The 21363-nt window shown below is 47.3% G+C and overlaps 1 protein-coding gene across 1 annotated transcript; it reads left to right on the top strand.

The window, feature by feature from the left end:
• The first annotated feature begins 3513 nt into the window (after positions 1-3513).
• Positions 3514-7213, top strand: MAFB (MAF bZIP transcription factor B). Its single transcript, XM_054081861.1, has one exon. The coding sequence runs from the start codon at positions 4197-4199 to the stop codon at positions 5130-5132; it is 936 nt and encodes a 311-aa protein (XP_053937836.1). The 5' UTR covers positions 3514-4196; the 3' UTR covers positions 5133-7213.
• The last annotated feature ends 14150 nt before the right edge of the window (positions 7214-21363 follow it).

Below are 21363 nucleotides of genomic sequence, written 5' to 3'. Positions count from 1 at the left end.
TACTCGAAACTGCCCTTCAAAAAAACGGATCTTAAAAGCAGAAAGCTCACACAAATATAAACCCGCTCCATGAGCGGCTTTCGGGCTTGGGGAGAAGGTCGCGATTAAACAAAAATTGCTGGGAAAGCTGGGAGGGGGGGAAGGAGAGCTGCGCCCTGGGGAGGCGGTGTCGGGCAGGTGGGTCTCTCTGTTCCCGCAACAGCGGTGCTTTTCCTCCGCGGGTGCGGAGGGGACGGGAAATCCTTTCGGCAGCAGCCGACAGGCTTTGCCCCGCGGGGCTCCCCCTGCGCGCAGCTCCGCGGCTGCTCCCCGCGCAGGGAATCTCCTCCTGGGCTGCTCAGCCCGGGAATCCTCCTCTTCTTGCTCTAGCAGCATTATTTCTTCCCCAATCCTTGTTAGAAAAAGCAGATCGGACGGAGAAGCATCCTCCCCCCCCCCCCCCCCCCCCCAAGACGTAATCCCAGCGAGAATAACCTTTAGTGGCTGAATTAAAAGCTCTTCAATGAACAAAATCGGCCTGTAACAGGGAATTCGGGATACAGAGCGGATCTTACTTTAGGGAGCCGCGAAAAGCAGCAAATTTAGTAGGATGTATTATGTAGAGGGGAGGGAGGGAAGGAAGAGTGAAGAAACGGACCCCAAAAAGTGCCCCGAAATTTTATGACTGTGAGGATGGACCGATCTGTAATTCATAGTTTGAAAGATTAAGTACAGAGACAGAGTGCGTACGGGCAGGGAGATAACCAGATCAGTGCTTCCTCCGCCTTTCAGTAGCTCCACCTTGTGAATATACCTCAGTAATTATGAGAGGAAAAAGTATTATCCATCTAATGGCACATTTTGCACGGCTGCATCCTGGCTTCCCATGCGCTCGCCAGGCTCCCCTTTCCCCTCACTGGCAAAGAGAGCCTTTAACGTGCGAGTAAAATTAAAACTCTCCTGGACCTCATAAATAATCACCATCCTCGTTAACAGGGGAAAACCAGCTTTTTCCCAAAGCTAGAGCTGATGGGAAACCAGCAGCCTGGTGCCCCCGCGGACCCCCGAGCGCCCAGCACCGCCGGGGCTGCGTTACCCTGGGCACAGCCCGAGGGGGGGAGGTTTTTCCACGTTTGGAGGAGGGAAACCTGCGGAGAGAGAGGGCTGCGAGCTCCCCGGGATAGGGCTGCGGAGCGCCCCGCTCCCCCTGGGATGTCAACGCGTGGGGAGCATCGGGGCTGGCTGCTCTCGGGTCCCTCCAAACCTCCGGGGGAAAAACTCCAACTCAGCATTGACACACGAAACTAAACCCTGGAGCGCCTGTACTGGGAAGGGGGACTTAACCCAAAGCCTTCTCTCTGGTTTCCACCTCCTCCCTCCAGCCCGCTATCAAAAAGACTCCTGGATTTATTTTATTTTATTTTATTTTATTTTATTTTATTTTATTTTATTTTATTTTATTTTATTATTTTATTTAATTTATTTATTTTATTTTATTTTTTGAATTTTATTTTTAAATTTTATTTTTAAATTTTATTTTTTAATTTTTATTTTTTATTTTATTTTATTTCATTTTATTTTATTTTATTTTATTTTATTTTATTTTATTTTATTTTATTTTATTTTATTCTGTGTTAGGAGACTTTGCTTGACTTTTGTCTCCTTGTCTCCGTGGAGATGTGGAGCATCGGGACAAGCGGAGCCGGGCTGCAAGCATCGCCCCGGGGCCAACAGGCAGGGAGCGACACTGGAGGGGGGCTGTCTCTTCTTGGGGACTTTAGCAGCGTTATCTCAGCCTCAGAAAGGCAGTTCCCTCCTAGTTAATTTCTGAAAAGCAGGCAGATCTTGAACTTTTTTGTTGTTGTTCTTTGGGTTAAATAAATGCGGGTGAGATGGGGGGATATGGAAGGTGCTGGGGTGCAGGGGCCGGCGAGCAGCTACGGCGCAGCCCGGCTGGAACCTCAACCCCGGTCCTGCTCCCTTTGCCGCTCCCGCATCTCTCCGCTCCCTCCCTCCCTTCTCCTTTTCCGCCGAGTGTTTTTTTTCCCCCCGTGAAAAGTAGCTGTTATTCTCCAAACGGCCACTTGGGGTCGTACTTTCTGTCTGTTTGAGCGTAAAAACCGTGTAAAAAGGAGCCCTAATCTCCCTTAATCGTTACAAAATGTTAAAAAAAAAAAAAATCCTGTTACTGGACCGAAAAAAAAAAAAAAAGAAACTAAAAAACCTGACAAGCGGAGCACTCCTTTGCATGCAGTCACTCACTCAGGGAACAGCAGAAGAAAGCAAACACGGCCCCCTCAGAACTGAAATGTAATTATATTTTCTCCCTTCTCTCCCTAATATTTGCAATTGTCTGTGTCAATGCCTTTGCTTTACTTTAGGGAGAGATTTGCTTCCTGTAAACGGGAGGATTTTCCCGGCTCTATAAGGAGAGCTGACAGCCTTCCCGAGCCGGTGCTTCGCTCTCTCCCTGCGCATCCCCCTGGGCACCACCCCGGCCCGGGGCTCCCGCTCGGCTCTTTCTTTCCCTGGTACCTACACAAAGTTGGAAGGAGGAGATGCGCGTAGGACGGGGGCGAGAGGGAAAGCTGAGTGATTTGAAATCTGCTGCGGGACGGCAGCGGGGCGAAAAGGGGACTCGGTTATGTTTAGAACAAAGGGACGGGCAGGACGTCCCCGAAGCCTCTTTCTTTGTGGATCGCAGAAAAGGGGGGGGGAAATAAATAAAGAGAAGAAAAGGTGGAGGTGCGGAAGCGAGGGGAGAGCCAAGCGGTGCGGGAGGCGGAGCGGGGAAAGAGCCCGGCGGTGCGGGAGAGGGAAAGGGGGGAGAAGCCCCGTGGTGCGAGAGAGCGGGGGGAGAACCCGGCGGTGCGGGAGAGAGAGCGGAGAGAGCAGCCGGCGGAGCGGGGGGAGAGCCAAGCGGTGCGGGAGAGGGAGCAGGGAAGCACCCGGCTGTGCGGGAGAGGGAGCGGGGAAAGAGCCCGGCGGTGCAGGAGCAGGGGGAGAACCCGGCGGTGCGGGAGAGGGAGCGGGGAGAGCATCTGGGGGTGCGGGAGAGGGAGCGGAGAGAGCATCTGAGGGTGCGGGAGCGGAGAGAGCAGCCGGCGGAGCGGGGGGAGAGCCAAGCGGTGCGGGAGAGGGAGCAGGGAAGCACCCGGCTGTGCGAGAGAGGGAGCGGAGAAAGAGCCCCGCGGTGCAGGAGCAGGAGGAGAACCCGGCGGTGCGGGAGAGGGAGCGGAGAGAGCAGCCGGCGGAGCCAGGGCAGAGCCGAGCGGTGCGGGAGAGGGAGCGGGGGGAGCGCCCGGCGGTGCGGGAGCGGGACCGGGGGGGACAGCCCGGCGAGCGGCGGGCGCTCAGCTGTCTCCGCGGAGCTGTCACGGCGCTGCCCGCCCCCGGCCCCGCCGCCCCCGCCCCGCCCGGCCCCGCGCTGCCATTGGCGCGGCCGCCGCCGGCCCCCGCCGCGCTCTCGGCCGTATAAGAAGGCAAGGGGGGCTGCGCTGCGAATCACAGCTGCACAACGAGCGCTGGAGGCGGCAGCTACAGCGGAGACCTGGGTTTTTCTCGTCCCCCTTCTCCTCCTTTTTTTTTTTTTTTTGCGTTTTTTTTTTTTTTTCTTGAAGTCCTCCCCCTTTTCCCTCCCCTTCCCCTGCGCAGAGAAAACTCCCGTGCGAAGCGCAGGCACCGCGCTCTCCCGGCTGGGAAGTTGCGGCAGCTCCGGTGCTCTGCAACCGCGGGGAGAAGGCTCCGGACTTACAAAACCCAGACTGGGGGCCACGGGCTAAACGTTTTGCACCGTTCTTCTTCTTCTTCTTCTTCCTCCTGCACAGACCCGAAAGGCAGCATCTTTGTGTTTTCTTTTTTTTTTTTTTCCTTTTTGTTTTGCTTTTTGCCCCCTTGCTGCTCCTTTCTCCTCGCAAGCGGCTGTCCGAGCGCCGGGAGCTGCTGCAGCCTGCGGGGCGTTGCGAGCGCTGAGATATAAAAAGACAGGAGACATCCAGGCGGCTCGTCCTTGGCTTTGTTGCTCCGGACAGAAGAAGCCCCAGAAGCCGGGAGGAAGGAGGCGGTGGAAGGAGGGGGCGGGTGGGAAAGAGAGGAAAGGAAGCCAGAAAGCCAAAGTTGATTTGGAATAAGGGAGAGCGGCCGGTCCTCTGCCAGGCTGCGCGCTGGAGTGAGGTCTCCAGCCCCCCTCCGCCGGGAGAGGTGCCCGCAAGACAGCGATGGCAGGAGAGCTCAGCATCGGAGCCGAGCTGCCCACTAGCCCGCTGGCCATGGAGTACGTCAACGACTTCGACCTGATGAAGTTCGACGTGAAGAAAGAACCCCTGAGCAGGAACGACCGCTCGGGCAGGCACTGCACCCGCCTGCAGCCTGCCGGCTCCGTCTCCTCCACCCCCATCAGCACCCCCTGCAGCTCCGTGCCCTCCTCGCCCAGCTTCAGCCCCACCGAGCAGAAGACCCACTTGGAGGACCTGTACTGGATGGCCAACAGCTACCAGCAGATGAATCCCGAGGCGCTGAACCTCACCCCAGAGGATGCTGTCGAAGCTCTCATTGGGTCCCACCAAGTGTCCCAGCAGCTGCAAGGCTTTGAGAGCTTCCGGGCCCACCACCATCACCATCACCACCACCACCAACACCACCACCAGTACCCCGCGGTCACTCACGAAGATCTGGCCGGCAGCGGGCACCCTCACCACCACCACCATCATCACCACCAGGCCTCTCCCACCCCCTCCACCTCCTCCAGCTCCTCCCAGCAGCTCCAGAACTCGCACCAGCAGCATCCCCCCTCCAGCAGCGTGGAGGACCGGTTCTCGGATGACCAGCTGGTCTCCATGTCCGTGAGGGAGCTCAACAGGCACCTCCGAGGCTTCACCAAAGACGAGGTGATCCGCCTCAAGCAGAAGAGGAGGACCTTGAAGAACAGGGGCTATGCCCAGTCCTGCAGGTATAAACGTGTCCAGCAGAAGCACCACCTGGAGAACGAAAAGACCCAGCTCATTCAGCAGGTGGAACAGCTCAAGCAAGAAGTGACCCGGCTCGTCAGAGAGAGAGACGCCTACAAGCTCAAGTGTGAGAAACTTGCCAGCAATGGCTTCAGAGAGGCCGGCTCCACCAGTGACAACCCGTCTTCCCCAGAGTTCTTCATGTGAGTGCTTAACAAAAATAATTAAAAAAAAAAAACAAAAACAAAAAAAACCCCACTCCCCCAAACCTGACCCCTGTCACCTCCCCCCACCCTCCTCTGACATCTCCATCCATCTGTCTGCTTGACTAGAGAGAAAGAAGGAGAGAAAAATAGAGACTCGATTTTTTTTTTTATTATTATTTTTTTTTTTTTGCAGCATCCAGTCTTCTAGATTAGCTGTGGGAAAAGTAGGCTGGGGGTGGGGATGGGAGAGGTAAAGTGCAACTTTTCAACTTTGGTTTGTGAGTTAGAGAGAGGGACAGAGGCAGAAGCAAAGGAGAAAAGGACAAATGAAGCGTTTTATAGATCGCTTGCTTGCAGAACGAGATGGACTTTAAGAGAATAATAATAAAAAAGGACAATGAACAAGCCATCTATAACATACTGCCTGCTTGGAAAGAGAGAGGACATGCACAGCACCATCTCATGCACAATTTACCTGCTTGGAAAAAGAGAATAAATAAAAAGGACAATATATGCAAACTCTTCATATATTGCCTGCTTTGAGAAATAAGTTACAGGACTCAGACGGGACATTCAATCTAAGAAAGGAAAGAAAGAAAGATTGAAAGAAAGAAAGAAAAAAAACTCATCAGTTTTATTGCCTGCTTGATTATATAGAAAAAATACGAAAATCTGCATTAAAAATATTAATCCTGCATGCTGGACATGTATGGTAATAATTTCTATTTTGTACCATTTTCTTGTTTAACTATAGCATGTTGATCATCGATCATAGATTTCTGTTGTTGTTTTGTTTCATCGATAAGAAAAGCATTACAAGTTATCAAACTTTTTACTGCTTGTGCAGTTCTGTTCGTTGGTTTTGCTCTCTTATTTTCTTTTATGGTTGTTAGCTTGTAAATATCTGCTACTTCAAACCGCACAGGAGAAAAAAAAAAAACAACAAAAACAGAAGCAAAATAACATTTCAGCAGGCTGGTTATACGGTTTGTTTGGTATTAAAGAGATACATAAGGAAAAAAGTTATGGGCATTTTGCATTAGAAAAAGAACCAACTTTGTATATCTGGTGCACTTTTAAGTTGTATTTTTTTGGTTTTTTTTTGTTTTAGTTTTCATTTTGGTTTTTGTTTGTTGCGGCAGATACAAAAACGCCTGAATGGCATTGACAAACCTAAACTTAACAGGGGAAAAAACCTCTCATCGGTCACAAGAGCCTACTCCGTGCTTTAAAGTGGCAGCAAAAGCTCTTTCCTTCAGGACAATTCCCAGCCTGGAGTGGTTAGACTTGGCCATATAGTTTCCCTTCTGATTGTTCACTCAGGAAGCGAAGGACAGACGGGATATCAGTTCCTTTTAAGAAACAACTGCTCCTTAATTTTCGGTAAATAAAGCCCCCCCTCTCCCCCTCCTCCCGTTCCAACCCCAGTTGCGAGAGCAGCGAGGGCTCCCTGTGCCACTGAGCTTAGGTTTCTCAATGATATCGATGATAGCAGCGAATGAGTGGGCTGGAAAAGCATATAAATCTTATTTTTAAGACGACATACTGCAACTTTTAAGTGTATTCTTTTGCCACGATTTGTAATCTGCTTCTCTGCTTCCCTATGCAGCGAGTGAAAGTTTTAGCCAAAATTTATTTGCTGTTGTGTAGTAGTGGTAGTTTGGAGTCTTATGGGTGTTTTTTATTACTTTTATTATTTTTTTTTCCTCCTGCAGGTCAGTAAAAGGATTTACGTTGCACTGACAAAAATACCAAAATGAAAACTTATTTTTTAGTTTCCTTTTAGGATAGCTGGCACTGCTGGCCGGATGCATTTTAAGTTTGTATTAGTTTATAAATTAACAGTAATAACAAGATTGTAATGAACAGCATGGTGCTTGCAGTTTTAAATATTGTGGATATTAGTCATGCATCAGAAAACGATCTTTGGTTTTTACTGATTCAACTGTGTTGAAATCAAAACATTGCAGCAGCGGAAAAAAAATTGTTTTTATTTCATGTAAAGTTCTGAAGGGATCAATTTCAAATCCTGCTTATGATATGAAAAAAAAATATTAAAAAACCTGGTCTATTGTAGTTTTATTCAGACTGGTTTCTGTTTTTGGTTATTAAAATTGTTTCCTATTTTGCTTATTAAAATCATTGAAATGGCATTTCTTGGAGGGACCTGCTTCTCTGACGTCTCGTGTGCTGAAAATAAACCAGCAAGGAGATGTTTCGGCCCCTGACCTGCCCTCACCCCGCAGCAGCCGCCCGGGTCCTCTCCAGCCGCGGGTTCCCGGGGGTGCGAAGCCTCTTTGCCCGCTCGGGATCGCTGCCGCACGCAGGGTAGGACCGCACAGCCTCGCCCCCTCCTCCGCTTTGCCCCAATCTGAGCATCCCAGCATCCCTTCTCATCCGCAGAAGGAAGCGGAGCGGAGGGACCGCGGCCGTCCCCAGGTACCCGGTGGGAGCCTCGGGGCTGCGGGACGCGCCACGGGCAGGCACTTTCCCCCCCTCTTATTTTTACATTAAAAAAGGAAAGGACTTATCCAAGTCTGTCCTTCGCCACCCCCCCAACTCCTCTGGGATCCGGGCGGGCCATTCGCTTTCCTCCTCTCCATCTGCACATTTTAATTATTCGGGTTTTTTTTTCTTTCCTCCTCTTCCTTTCCTTTTTTCCTTTTTTTTCTTAGTAACAGGCACTTTAGAAGACTCTTTAGGTGTATGTAGAGAAGGGCTCATGCCACCTCCACCATCCCGCACCCTCCCCAGGGCTCAGCACCTCACAGTCCCGCCATCCGTCAGCTTCTTTCAAGGCGAATTATGGCGCAGCTCCCTAAGTTGCAGCAGAAAGAGGTTGGAAATGGTTCCCCACTCCTTGCCTGGGTGCGGGAAAGGGAGCCCCAAAGCTGGGTTGCAGCGTGGCTGCGTGCTGCTGCTCTCAAAGCATGAAAACCGTGCTGAACTTTAAATCCCTCCTAAAAAATAAAACCCAAAGCACCACACAATCAAAAATAATACGCTCTCTCCACCCTGCTCTTCTTCCCAAGAGCAGCGAGCTGTCTTTGCAGGGACAGCATAAGGCACATTTGGAGAACAAATCGGTTAAGGACAAAGTGTGGTGTGGGGGGGAAATGAAACGCAGTAACTTAAATTCCCTTCTTAAATGCCAGCTGCATCCCTGCTTTGCCAAAGCCTGCTGGGCTGGGGGATTCTGGAAGAGGCCCGTGTCCATCCCAGTCCCCTGGCTGCATGAGTCAGGCCCGGAGAACAAGCTCCTGCCCTGCAAAGGGGGGATAAGAGTTTGCGGAGGAAAAGGAGGAGAGCGCCTGGCTTTCCCTGTATAGCCTCCCCTCTTGCCAGTAAATGCTATGGCTGCAGAAAGCCTGAGAGGAATATTGTTTGTGGGAACTGCCACCGCATATTAATGTCCCCTCATGCGTGCATTGAATAAATCACTAGGACTAATTGAACAACAACAACAACAAAAATAGGAAAAACAGGCCTTAGAAAAGCCCTCCCGATTCCCACCGCAGAACTGTGTCAGCGGCGGGGCAGACCCGCCGTTTGATTTATCCCGTTTAAAAGAAAAGGAAAACACCACCAAGAACCGCCACGGGTGATGCTTGGGCCCGTGGGGATGGGAGACGATGGAATGCTGTGGGGAGAGGTGATGGGGTGCCCCCGGGGTAGCAACGGCTGCCTTGGGGTGGGTGGGGGGCTCTGAGATGCTGAGAGGGACGAAAAAACATCCGCATTTATGTCTGGCGCTCTGTCCCCATGCCATCAGCACGGGAGAAAGGCAACCGTGTGGATTTGGGGTGGGCAGGGCTTGCCTGGAACCCTTGTTCCCATCGAATCCCCATCACAGACAGGTGACCCCAGCCCGGTTTTTGCCATCTTCACATCTCCACTTTGATCTCTTGCCGCTCATCCCTGATTCCTAAAGGGCTGGTGACACAGGAGTCGGGGGCAGGATGGAGAGTGGTTTCTTGAAGAGAAGGGGAAAAAGAAGGCTCCCTCTTTTCCTCCCTGGGACAGACCTGCCCGCAGAGGGGTCCCCTGGCAGGGGTCTCTGTGGGGGGCGGCTCTGGGCTGCCCTCCCGGGGCTCCTTGCTTTCCACCCGGAGCACTGTGGTGAAGCTGTGTGTCAGTTGTGGGGGTTAAAGCATCTTCCCACCTGAAGCCCCTCTCTGTGTGCATCCTCTGCCCGCCCTTTCAGCAGGGGGTTTTGGGGTGCAGCAGCCCCCAGCAGCCCTGGGGTTTGGAGGAGGCCGGTATGCTCCAACTGATGCCGTGCACTGGTGCTGCAGTGCCCACGAAGGACACAGCTCAGAGGGGCCGAGCGCTGATCACTTCTGCTCCAGAAACCTGCCAAGCCATCAATCACCCTTTAGGTTCTCCGGAGGTTAGATCCTCCAACCTGCCTCAAAAAAAAGCCCGATGTAGCCAGAGAGTGGTCCCCAACCTGATAGTCTCCTTGCAGCCTCCGGGAGGATGGAGTTGGGGTGCCAATAAGACAGAGTCAGATCCAGCTGGGCTGTGTGGAGAGTAGAATTGTTGGTACCTTTGCAGCCAGAGATGCGCCGGTTGGAGCCCCTCAAGAGCAGCACGGCTGCCCTGCACACCCGGGAAGGTGGGCTGTGGCGGGGTTTGCACGGCTAAATTTGGCTGCCAGGAGACGGGTCACTACGTGATCCCGTGTAGTGCAGGAGGACGATTCCCTTCTGTGAAAGATCATATTATTTCGTTTGATCTCGCACTTTTGCAAGAGCTATTGCTAATGGTTGTATGGAGATCTACAACCTCACCCCCCCACCAGGGCAGAGGTGACCATCGGCTGAGGCTGCTCCCAGAATTGAATGAGACGCTCACATAGGAAACACAATTGGCAACACAACCTCCTTCCCCCCATTTAATGACACAAAACTTACAGACTATCTCTGCCAACTGTTTAATAGACTCTTTTCAATATTCCCTTCCCTCCTCCTCTCCGGGAAAATATGTAAACCTGATTATCCTTAATTCAAAAAAAAGAGAAATCTAAGATTAAAAAGATTTTTTTTTTGGACTAAAGATAGAAATGGTGCTCTAAGATTTTCCAAAGATGCTGAGCACCGTTGCCGGCCGGCAGATGAGTTGCTCTGTATTGCGGTGAGCAGGCGAGATGTGTTATGAGGATGAGCCCGGGCTTGCGAGATAACTGTTCCCAGCTGGTTTAGGGTTTAATTTTTCTTTCTTTTTTTTCCTTTCTCCTTTTCCCCCCTCTCTTTCGGCCTGGCTCAGTGCCCTAGCAGGCTGGCTGGTGCGGATGATTGACAGACCAAGGTCAGGGAAGCTCTTGGGGGCTGTGGGTGTCAGGTTGCGAGGAAGACAGATAAAAACATCTCCAGCTCGGGAGAGCCCCTTCTGGCTCCGCGGGGCTGCGGGTGGCTCTGCCGGGCACAGCCTGCCAGCATCCTTCCCTGCCGCTGCTCCATTCCCGGGCCTATCCTTCTTTTCTTCTTTAAATGTTAAGCTTTGACCTCCTCCTTATAGGACTGAAAGAGTACACTTCCCCCCCATCGAGGGGAAAAAGCTGCTCTACTCCTTATTTTGTCAAGTTTCATTTATGGTTTCTTTGTTTTTTTTTTTTTCCTTTTATTATTTATTATTATATATTATTATTATATATTATTATTATTATTATATATTATTTTATATCCTTATAGATGAAATCCTTATATTTCACTCCATTAAGGCTACAGTAAACCTGGTTACGTGTGTGCATCCACGCTCACTAAATAGCTTATGGCATAACCCCACATAGTGTGTTCAGTAGCATGCAGAGGTCTGATAGGATCCCACACCGGACTTTTGTTTTATGCAAGAAGGAGAACAAGAAGACAACGGGGAAAGAAAGCTTTCAAGTGCTGCCTTTTCTTGTTTTTTAAAAGGTGAGTTTCAGCGGTGAATGCTGAACACAGCGTGAAGTGCTGCAATACGTTCTCTTGCTGTTGCATCCAGAACAGGGAAAAGACAATTTTTATTTGCGAGCTGATCCTGTTCATCACAGTGTGTGGAAGTGTCAGAAAATGGACTGTGGTGTACTTGAGACCTAAGGCACTGCAGATCCTTTGCCTTAAACAGAATTACTCCAATAGGGTCTTATTGTATTTACAGGTTTGTCACTATGTGGTTAGAATAAACACTGCAGTAAAGAGGGAAAAAGCCAATTCCACATAAAGAAAGTGACATATTTTCCCGTCCCACGGAGACTGCTGTTAGGTTTTAGAGACAGTTGTCCTCTGCCATATTTCATTTCCCCTTTTAAAGTTTCACTGTTTGTCTTAAGGCACAGATTCAAAACACTCCATTTCCACTTTATACATGTGTTCTCTTAAAAGATTTGTTTAGATAAGGAAACCAATGCTAAGTGTTCTCACTTGAAAGAAATTAAATATATAGAATGATAAGCTGCTGCTAAAATATATAAAAAACACTTAAATTAATAATAAGAACTTGTTCTGAGGCAAAATTGAATTTTACTTCCTATTATGCAATCTTTGCATGTAAAGTTGCTTTAATGCAAAATAGCAGCTCATCAAAAATTCTGTTTTATTGGTATCAAAAATTTATGATATCCTGAGGCATGAGGGGCAGAGAGCAAGGTAGGAAAGCTGTGTCCTTTTACCAAGTTTAGTGCTTTCTTTAAAGAAACATCTCAAACTTATCTCTCTTCCCTTCTTCCTCGTTTTTCAGAGGCAGTGGGCGAAGGTTTATGCCAAAGAAAACTCCTCCACTTACAACGTTGCTGTGCAGCTCTCATAACCGTTTTGTTAACTGTGCCTTCTCTGCAGACTCTCACTTTCACTGCAATACAAGGAGATAATGTCCGCACCAATATAGAGATGGGATTGTTTCTAAACGCCGGTGTTTTTATTCAGTATTGTAATGGTGCATATGTATTGCAAACGTAAGTGCATTATTTGTGCCTCTATTCGACTACTGTAGCCTATAAACTCCCACCAATCAAACACAGAGATCCAATCCTGCTCTACCTTCGACTTCCCTTTAACGAGACGTCGTTTGTTCCCAGAAAGGTGCTCCTGGCTTTATAGAGGGTATTAAACACCTGGTGATGAGGGCATTGTACCCAGTAGGATTTTTTTTTCTCTGAAATAAACATGGTGAGAAATCAGTGTCAAGCACCTAAAATCTGCATTCATAAAAATAAACAATAGCTGCTCCTTCTTCAGCAGAACTTCAGGCAGTTTGTTATTCAAGGAGGCCACGGGCCTCGTACAGCTCGGGAAACGGCGGCACTGAGAGATGTGTTGACCTGGCCAAGGTGAGCTGCAGACTGAAGAGTCCCTCTGGGCTGTGCTGCTTCTCCTCCCACCAGCGCAGCTGGAAGCACAGGGCAAGATGACTGAGCGCCAGGGGATGGTAGGGGGTGGAAGGCAGCACTAGGCCCTCTAATCCAGTGTTTTTATGGGTCCTGTCTCATTTACTATTGAATGAAGCAGAAACTTTCCTGCTGGTTCAGGGGGCCCGTTCAGAAGAGAAATTACGGAGGGCAATAAACCTGCTCCTTGGACTTCTGCTAACTGCTTCTTCTTTGCTCTTATACCAGGGTGCAGTTGCTATTGAAAGCCTTTACAAGCACGAGAACGGGGACCTGTAATTATAAAGAGGTCTCTGAGCTAGCGCTGGCCCTTACAGCTCTCTGCATCTGCATTTCCCCTCTCTTTACTTCTGCCTACAATTATAGGCAAAAGGGTGTTGAGTCTGAAATCTCTGCTCATGTCATCCTAAAGGAAGGCTTTTGCATTTATCCTTAGTTTGGCCCCCATCTTGCTTATCATCCAATGACATCCAGCTCCACATGTCGCGTTAGCGCTGTCAGCTCGAGCAGTGAGCCAGCCCGTGTGGTTACTGAGGCTGATAAAGACAGACTGCATTCAGGGCATCAGAAAGAGAGGATTCCTAAAGTCCTTTTGATACAGGCCATCCTTAGTCTTAGGTCAGCCTTGACCTGCGGATCAGGCTTTTTATTCCAGGTATTGCAGTGGCAACGCTACACTGGTCTGTCAGAGCACATGCTGATCTCAAGGATGTGAAGAGCAAAAATTCATTAGGTCCAACACTAGTTTCGCAAGTGAGAGCTTAACCCACTCCATAGATGGATAAAAGGGATAGCAAGGACGTTAGCAGAAAATGATTTTGTAAAGGTATTTCCAGATCCTCACTTATCTCAAGTTAAGCACCCAAAAGAACAGGGTATTAAGCAAATAACTGTGAGCTTCTGGTGCTAATGAGTCACTCGTGTAAGTCAGACAGACAGACAGGCAGCATGGTAATAACAATAATAATAAAAAAAAGGTCTATGAGTTTCTGATTTGCAGTATTACCAGATATCTCTCATGTAGTGATTTCTGTCTGACTGCATGCAGACTTAAACCATGAGGTGGCACAAAATAAAACACGCTTTCCTGGTAACATTAAATAGTCAGTAAGTTTAAATTCAAAATAAACAGATTTTCTAGTCATGTTACTCAGCTCAATAATTAATGAGATAGCTTGGATAAAATTTAAAACACAGCAGAGTTATCAGCTGGTCCCAGCTCTAGAATCTGCAACCACTGTTTCTATTAAAGAAGTCTTGTATCTTTTAAAAGAAACCTTTCTCTGTAGCCTGCTTTCAATTGAACACTACAGTAAATATATCAAGATTACTGGATCACATTGTTTACAGATGAAACAGTTTAAAGGTGAAGTTCTTTTTTGATTTAAATCTTCTGAGATTTAAAATGAAAGGCATTTCTGGAGCAGTTGCTGAGAAACAAAAATACCAGAAAAAAAAAAGAAAAAAAGGAAGAAGATAAAACGTGGCACTGTGAGGGTTAAGCTAGGTCCTAGGATCCGAGTAAATATTTAGATGAGTGCTCAAAGAGGGGGGGAAAAAACCTCAATATAACCAAAATATAAATCATGGTGCTTTATGTTAGCTGTCAAATTATTCTAGCCCCTGCATTCCAGTACTTGCTCTACTGGTAATGTCACATACAATATGTGGGCTTCTGCCTTGGTGCAGGTTTGGCAGGTAATTAAACTCGGTCGCATGGAGGTTTGCACAGACTCCCTCCGATCCACGGAAAGACAAACAACCTGTTATCTGTGATAGCTGCAAGTGTGCAAAACTATATGGGAGCAGGGATTCTCAGAAGCAGGGGAGAAAATCCTGATGGCAATGTGAGGGCTTGGGGCCTTGTCTCCAGCGTGGATTAACTCTTTGTGCCTCTGTAGCTCATTGCTCTTTGCAGGGGCAATGAAAAGTGGGCAGCAGTAGAATCAGCAGCCAGGCATTTATCAGAGGGAAAAAAGTAATAATAATGAAAGCAAGGCCTGAGGGCAACTAGCCCTGGGGTGAGGTTCACCTGCATTCTTGACCTGGGGGAGACTATTCTTGCTAGAAGTCATCAGGGTCATTTAGTCTTTCTGCTTTGTCTTGGCCCTGTGTATTGGAAACTCCAGTCAGGACAGTGCAAATTATCCTGAACAACTTTAGTATGCAGTGTGTTCTCCAACCTGAGATGGCCCTGGAGATGTCCAGCTCCTCCTTTGGGATGCAGCCTGCAAATGATGCCCAGAGCCTGTGCCTCAAGGCCTTTGACGCATCTCTTTCATCGAAGAGAACCAGAATAAAATTCCGGGGCTCAGCCCCTTGTTCACTTTCATCTTCTCATTTGACTCCCTTGTGTGTGTAGGTGAGGAGGAGGGGTTTTAGATAGACCTTTCAATTTACTTTTCCTGTCATAGGTGTTCCCGTCTCAGTGGAGAGGATCTTTGCACCGGGAGCCACCCACAAGTCTCCTGCTCCGCATAGGAAATGGGCTCAGGGCTGCAAGTTCTGCTCTGGGAACTGGCATGCTGCGAAGCCACACCTGTGTGGATGCAATGTTGGTGTCAGGGCACTGTGCCAGCACCAACACCATCAATGTGTGACACCCTCTTATTTAACCACAGAATTAGCATGGCACCAAGATGACGGGTTATTGCCCTCCAGGTCTCTCCCCACGCAATGCGTCATCCCTGCCTCCAGCCTGCAAAGACAGAGACTGGGGGCAAAGAGTAAATCCTTCCCCATATGGAGACTTCCAGAAGGGAAGTCAGGCTGTAAGAGGGACACCCATCTGCAAGGATAACCCCACCGCTAGCACTGCTTCACAGGGGCTATTGAACAACCGCCATCTGTTTAGCTGCTATCCCCTTGCCTGGATGTGAGGGTACCCATTCATATTCATTTAACCAAACTCTTCGGCTAATCTCTGTCTACCTCCTTTTTTATCTCCTGGTCATATACAAAATTGGAGAGCAAGGGCCTTCCTGAATTAGCCCAGGTTTTTGTTACTCAGCTTGGGAAATATTGGGTTGAATCCTGACAGTAAGGGGCAAAAAAGCTTCAAAAACCCAGAAGAAGTGGAAATCAACACTTAGAATCACATAGGTCAATTTATCAGCCCTATCAAGTAGTGATTTGTCTTTCTGATAGGAGTTTAGATAAAGTTTTCAGCAATTTGCAGTAATTAAATGTGAAAGGGGAAGAAGCTGAGGGTTCCCAGGCAACAGGGTGCAGAAGGGGAGTTTTGGAGGAAGGCAGAGAATCCCTTCTTAAACATCTGCTCTTACGGAGTTCCCCCCTCCTCTTCACTCCCTGCAAAGATATTCTACTTTTGCTGCTGCTCAGAACAGTCAGGGGAGACAGAAAATCCCTGGAGAGCAGGAAAATATTTTCCCAAACAAGTCATTTTTTCTGAATACAAGTGACAGGTATTAAAGTGAATAAAAAAGTCCCAAGGAAAGACATTGTCACCTCCCTCACAAGGACTTTGCTCCGGTGTCAGAATTATGCAAGCTAGAGCACAGTGCAATGCTCAGTGTAGTCAAGATAGCTGTCAAGAGCAAAGTATAAACTTTTCCAGCAAAGGCACTTAAAAGAAGTTTGTTTGCCAAGTGCTGCAGCCTCCTTTCCTGGGTAGGGTGAGGAAAAGGCCTTTCTCAGTAACTGGGGGACTCCCCCCTCCCTCCTCTGATTTAAAACAATCCTAAACCTTTGAATGTAAAGCTTTTTTAGCCTTTTGCTTTGTTACGCACCAGCTCTAGCAGCAATGCACCCAAAATCTACAAGAATCCCCCCATCATAGTCCCTTTTCAAATACAAGCTGTGAGAGAACAGCCCCGTTCACAGATGGACCTAAGCTGATCGGCAAACAGATGTGAGTGAACCCGCGACCACCATCCAGAGGGGGTGCAGAAGAAGCGGAGTGCATCCCCTGTTGTGCATAAAGCACGGCCACATTCCTGGGAGAAAAGAGTCCATGGGAATTTAGTCATTGGTTGGGGCTGGAGGTTCACCCCAACCTCCAAGGGGGATTAGGTGCCTTCTGCCAGGAGATAGCTGAATGCAGGAAAGGAGATGCACTGCAGCAGCAATTAAGCTGTAAGCAGTATCTGCCTTTGCTTGAATCACTTTGCTCCACCCTGAACACGCAGTACAGCAGGGCTGGAAGGTCTCCTAGCCAAGAACTTGGGACTCCAGGGAAGGGGTGTGTTCGTTCCTTTTCTGAACTGACTATTTCATTCCAAAAGCAACCAGAGTTGTCTTGAGCTACTGTCACCAATTCAATATGCCTTCTGTGAATGAAAAAGACCTCAAGATGCTGCTTCTGTTATAATTAACTAACATACTCTGTAGATACCTGCTTTTTCCTTGAAATCTCAGCTGGCTTCTTTAATTGCTCTTCTCAGTGACACAGTTTAATTCCCCCTTCCCTGACTGCACTTGCCTTTTCCCTGGGCACTCTCATTGAGAACACCCACAAGAGTCAGCTCTAGTAGCTGGAACACAGGAGGAGCTGCTTCCCATTAAGGAACCTGCTGATGACTCCAAGATGACTACAGAAAACCCTCCCTGACTACGTCCCTCTATGTTCCCACACGAGAGAAATGTTGGCTGGAAAGGAGCTCTGGAGGACTCTCATCCAACCTCCCACTCAAAACAGGATTGTTGCCAACACTAGATCAGGTCAACTGTGGCTTTTCCTCAAGAAGTCTTGAAACCTCCAGGGGTGGGGATCCCACCACCTCTCTGGATGTTCATTCCACCCACATTCTGCTAATTCTATTTCTAGGAACTTGCCTGTCTCCAAAGTAACTCTATTCTACCAGCAGAACGATAACTTCAAGATGTTTTGCAATACACTCCACCCCCTGTCCTTCAAGGACCTGATGACCCAGAAATACACAAGAAGTTGAATACCTATTATGGGAACTAGGAACACTAAGTCTTCAGCTTAGGCCCTCAAAATCCTCACCAGACTGTTCCTCATGCTGACAGGTTGGGGGCACCTGCAGTATTATCCATAAAGCTCTCGAGGCCGGTGGAAGTTCTGCTCCCGGGACAGCTCGCTGCCTATCTCAAGCTTATGTCTAATTCACACGTATGAAAATAAGATACTGTTCTATGTCTCCTGGCTTAAGGCTCAATTTGCTAAGGTGTTCTCAGAACATTCCCATCAGATCTACCTGACACTGCAGCAGGATTTATGGACTAAGTGCTTGTGTAATGTCCTACCCATTTGTCTATACATGCATGTTTGCAATCTCTTTCCTTCCCTCTGGCCCAAGGTATTCCGTACAAAGCAGAACAGCTTTGATTGAGCTGAACAGGAAAGTAACGGTGCCAGGCACCTTTGGGAACGGGTGTTTGCACCTTTGGGTGCAGTAGCAAACCCAATCCCTGCCTCCTGCCCCCTTGGCAGGCAGCTAGAGCTGGGGCCTCTGTTTGAAAGGAGAGCTTTGGATGCCCACCCCTGGGAGATAATTCTGTATGTGGCAGGGAGACAGATGCTAACGTAGCACTGAATGGGATGGACAACCCCCACAAGAGTGTGGCTTAAATTACTGCTTTATTTTTCACCCAGCTAGCGCGGATGGCGTGGCTGTTTAGCTAGTGGTAGGGCTCATAGAGAAATAATGAGGATTAGAGTGAAAATGTCAGTGTCCTGTTATTTTCACCACCAACTAGAAGCTTTAGCGGGGATTTGGTTGCCATCAAATCTATACAAAGAAAAAAAAAATAAATCCCACAAAGGAAGGATCCAATATCTGCAAATCAGAGGAAGATGAAATTCCAGAGACAAAAGAAAGGACTATTTTTTGTAATGATAAAACTAAAATAATTGGTGACTGGAACAAGTCATGGGACATCGCAAAGGTATGCTCCATGGCTTGGAAGTTGTAGGGAAAAACTTGGATATTTTTCCAAGAGTCGTTTTAATCAAATTAAGGACTAATCTGGTCATCCTATGGTCTATTATACATGTGAAATCAGATTAGATGGTGACCGTGGTTTCTTCTGGTCTTGCAATCAATGAAAAAAGATGTAATTGTGGTGATAGTGAAACAGTGAAGAAATATACTGCTGAACTAGCAGGGAGGCTAACAGACATATGAAAATATTACGAATTCTAGAACTTACATAATAGGTTGCATTCACTTCAGTAAGAATTCCACCATTGTTATTTTTTTCCACATTTAATTTAAAGAGGCAATATCCTTTTAAGCTTTCATTCTGCAGCAGAGTAGATTTAATTTAAAATAGAAAAGTACTGCAGAATAGATCTAGGGATGTTCAGGGCTGGAGGACAACTTAATGAAGCAGAAACTGAAATACCATACGTCTCCAATAGCTTTAATTTATACAAATATTATCTTTGTGTCTTTCATAACATGATGCAGAAGAGCTCAGAGTAGAGCGTAATTCTTTTGCTTTTCAAGATAATTTTATCCATTTTAGTACCTGGGTTTGAAACCAGCCCAATTCAAACCAAAAGAGCTATAAAGATTTTTTGCTCTAATTGCTGAAACAGGCTTGCACATATAAAATCAGTTTAATGGCTGGAAAAGGCTGTGCGGTGTATAAACAGGGATAAGTACCAGACCACCTAGAGTCCAATCCTGCCACAGGTATTCAGACTGGTCAGTGCTGTCAGACGCAGAGCGCTCAGGACCAGTGGCAGCATTGGCTGCCTGGATCACACTGTGGTGGAACAAGAAACCTCCCGACACTCAGATCCAGCACATCATGCTTTAAAGAGCTTGGTTTGGTAGGACTGGACTGGGTGCACCTTAGCAATTTATTTGGCCTTTCTTATTGGTTAAAGCACCCTCCGTGTGAGTTAATTTTCATTTCTGTGAGGTGAAAAACTATCTTTTACTAATCTCTGAAAAGGACTTTGAAACTTAAATAGCAGGTATCTAAAGTCTAGCACCTTATTTATTCACAGATGTTTGAATCTGCTCAAGACATGTAAAACTGGGCTTTTTCTTTTTACTCAGTGTGTTAGAAGTGGGGAGAAAGAGAGAAAGAAAAAACATGTTGCTGGAAGACATCTTCATTCTGAATAAAAGTAGAGTTCATTAGTGAAGAGGGTTCGTCTTTTCTTTATTCTTCATAACATGAATTTTCATGATTGGTTACAAGTCTGGCATTGCTTCTTCCTTCATATGCTGCCAACAGTTTCCTATGATCTTAATTTCCCTCCTCTATGAAAACCTCAGGAAAAAAAATCCATATATTAGCCTGCAAGTATTTGATTGACATATAGATTAATGTTACACAATTAAGGAGCGTTATCAGGTGAGTACTTCAAATATCACAATATTTCACAGGCAGGCAGGCTTCCTGACAACACGATAAGTAGAAATACTTTATAAAAATTATTTTAAATCACCATTTATCATCACGAGAAACCTTGTGTTGCGCTAAAATAATTGACAGTTTGATAGCTGTGAAATGTTTCCAATCCAATAAAACACAACATAGTATTTCCAATAACAACACTGATACACAAGGATTTACAGCGGTTACCAATTTATTAAAAAAAAAAGATGGAGTTCTAATTTGTGAGCAAATTGAGTGTATTTCAACTCTATGATCAGTGTCCTTCAAACCGTCGCTAATCCAGTCATTTCTTTTATGAATAAACGAGCCATGAATATGCATATTAGATGTAGCACAGCATGGATTGCTCTGCCACCTTACATCCAGAAGGTCACGGACATAAATCTTCTTTGATGCTAAATATTCCCTCTACCTCAGCTAGGTATTGAGCAGCTCTCCAGTTTCCTACACCATTAGAGAGAGGTGTAATTGGGTAGAAACCCTCACATATTCACTCCCCCGTGGTTCGCACGGACGAAGAAGAAGCTAGAATTAAAAGGATGGAGCTTGAAATGAATCCACCAGGCGCTCACAGGCAGTTCATCAGTCACTTAATGTGCACCTAATGGTTCTGCCTCTTCTGCGGTCCTGTGGCTGGCATCGAGACTTCGGCTGCACTTGCTTTGCTGATCCATTTAAACTAGGCTGGAAATGGATCCTCTCCTCCACAGCCTGTGCAGGAAATATTTTCAAGGATCTTAGAATAAAAAGCTAAATCGCAGCGTCAGCTGGGACCCTCGGTGCCTGTGGAAGATGCAGCCAGGCAGTCGGCTTGGGGCTGGGGGCCAGCCCGGAGCTCCAGCCTGCCCCTCTCCCCTGCCCCATACTCTTCCCACCCCAATGTTTCCTACTTTTCCCTCCCGAGAAGTTTGCAGGCAGTATGAAAAGCGTGGGCTTCTCCTCTACCCCGAAGAACCAAAAAAAAGGGTGGGAAGATGGAGCAGCTATTTTGTTCACTCCTTTCCCTTGCATCCTTGGAGTTTTTTTGGCTAATTCTGATCCTGTTAAACGGGCTTAAGCCACAAAGAAACTCTGATGTCGATGGGGGTGAAGGAATAAAGCTTCTGCTAATGTTAAAATGATGAAATGAAAAGTAATAGATATCCCTGATTCAACTCTGTTCTCTTGGCTATGGGAACACCAAAAGCAGCAGGTAATTTTTTTTGCTTTTTAGTGCAAGTTTTGTTTAAAGGAGAAATACCTTTGGACTCTTCTTCTTCTTTTTGTTTTTTTCTTTTAAGACAAACATTTGTTTTAAGTAACCATCAAGATATTTCCAGCAAAGTTCAAGTATCAAGGATTTCCTTTCCCCACCCTGCCCCCAAAATTAACAAGAGAGAGAAGGAATATCCTAGAGTAACAATTAACCTTCAGCAGGCTGGCTTGCCACACAACATATGCAGATGCAGGAGGAAGAAAAGCTCAATTGAATGCACACCGAAGTACTGTCCTTTCATATTCTTACTAAAGGACACAGACTTAT

The sequence above is a fragment of the Cuculus canorus genome, chromosome 16 (genome assembly GCF_017976375.1).
Source record: "Cuculus canorus isolate bCucCan1 chromosome 16, bCucCan1.pri, whole genome shotgun sequence".
NCBI lineage: Eukaryota > Metazoa > Chordata > Aves > Cuculiformes > Cuculidae > Cuculus > Cuculus canorus.
The sequence above is the reverse complement of the archived record's forward strand: the minus strand, read 5'-3'. Positions and strand labels throughout refer to the sequence as shown.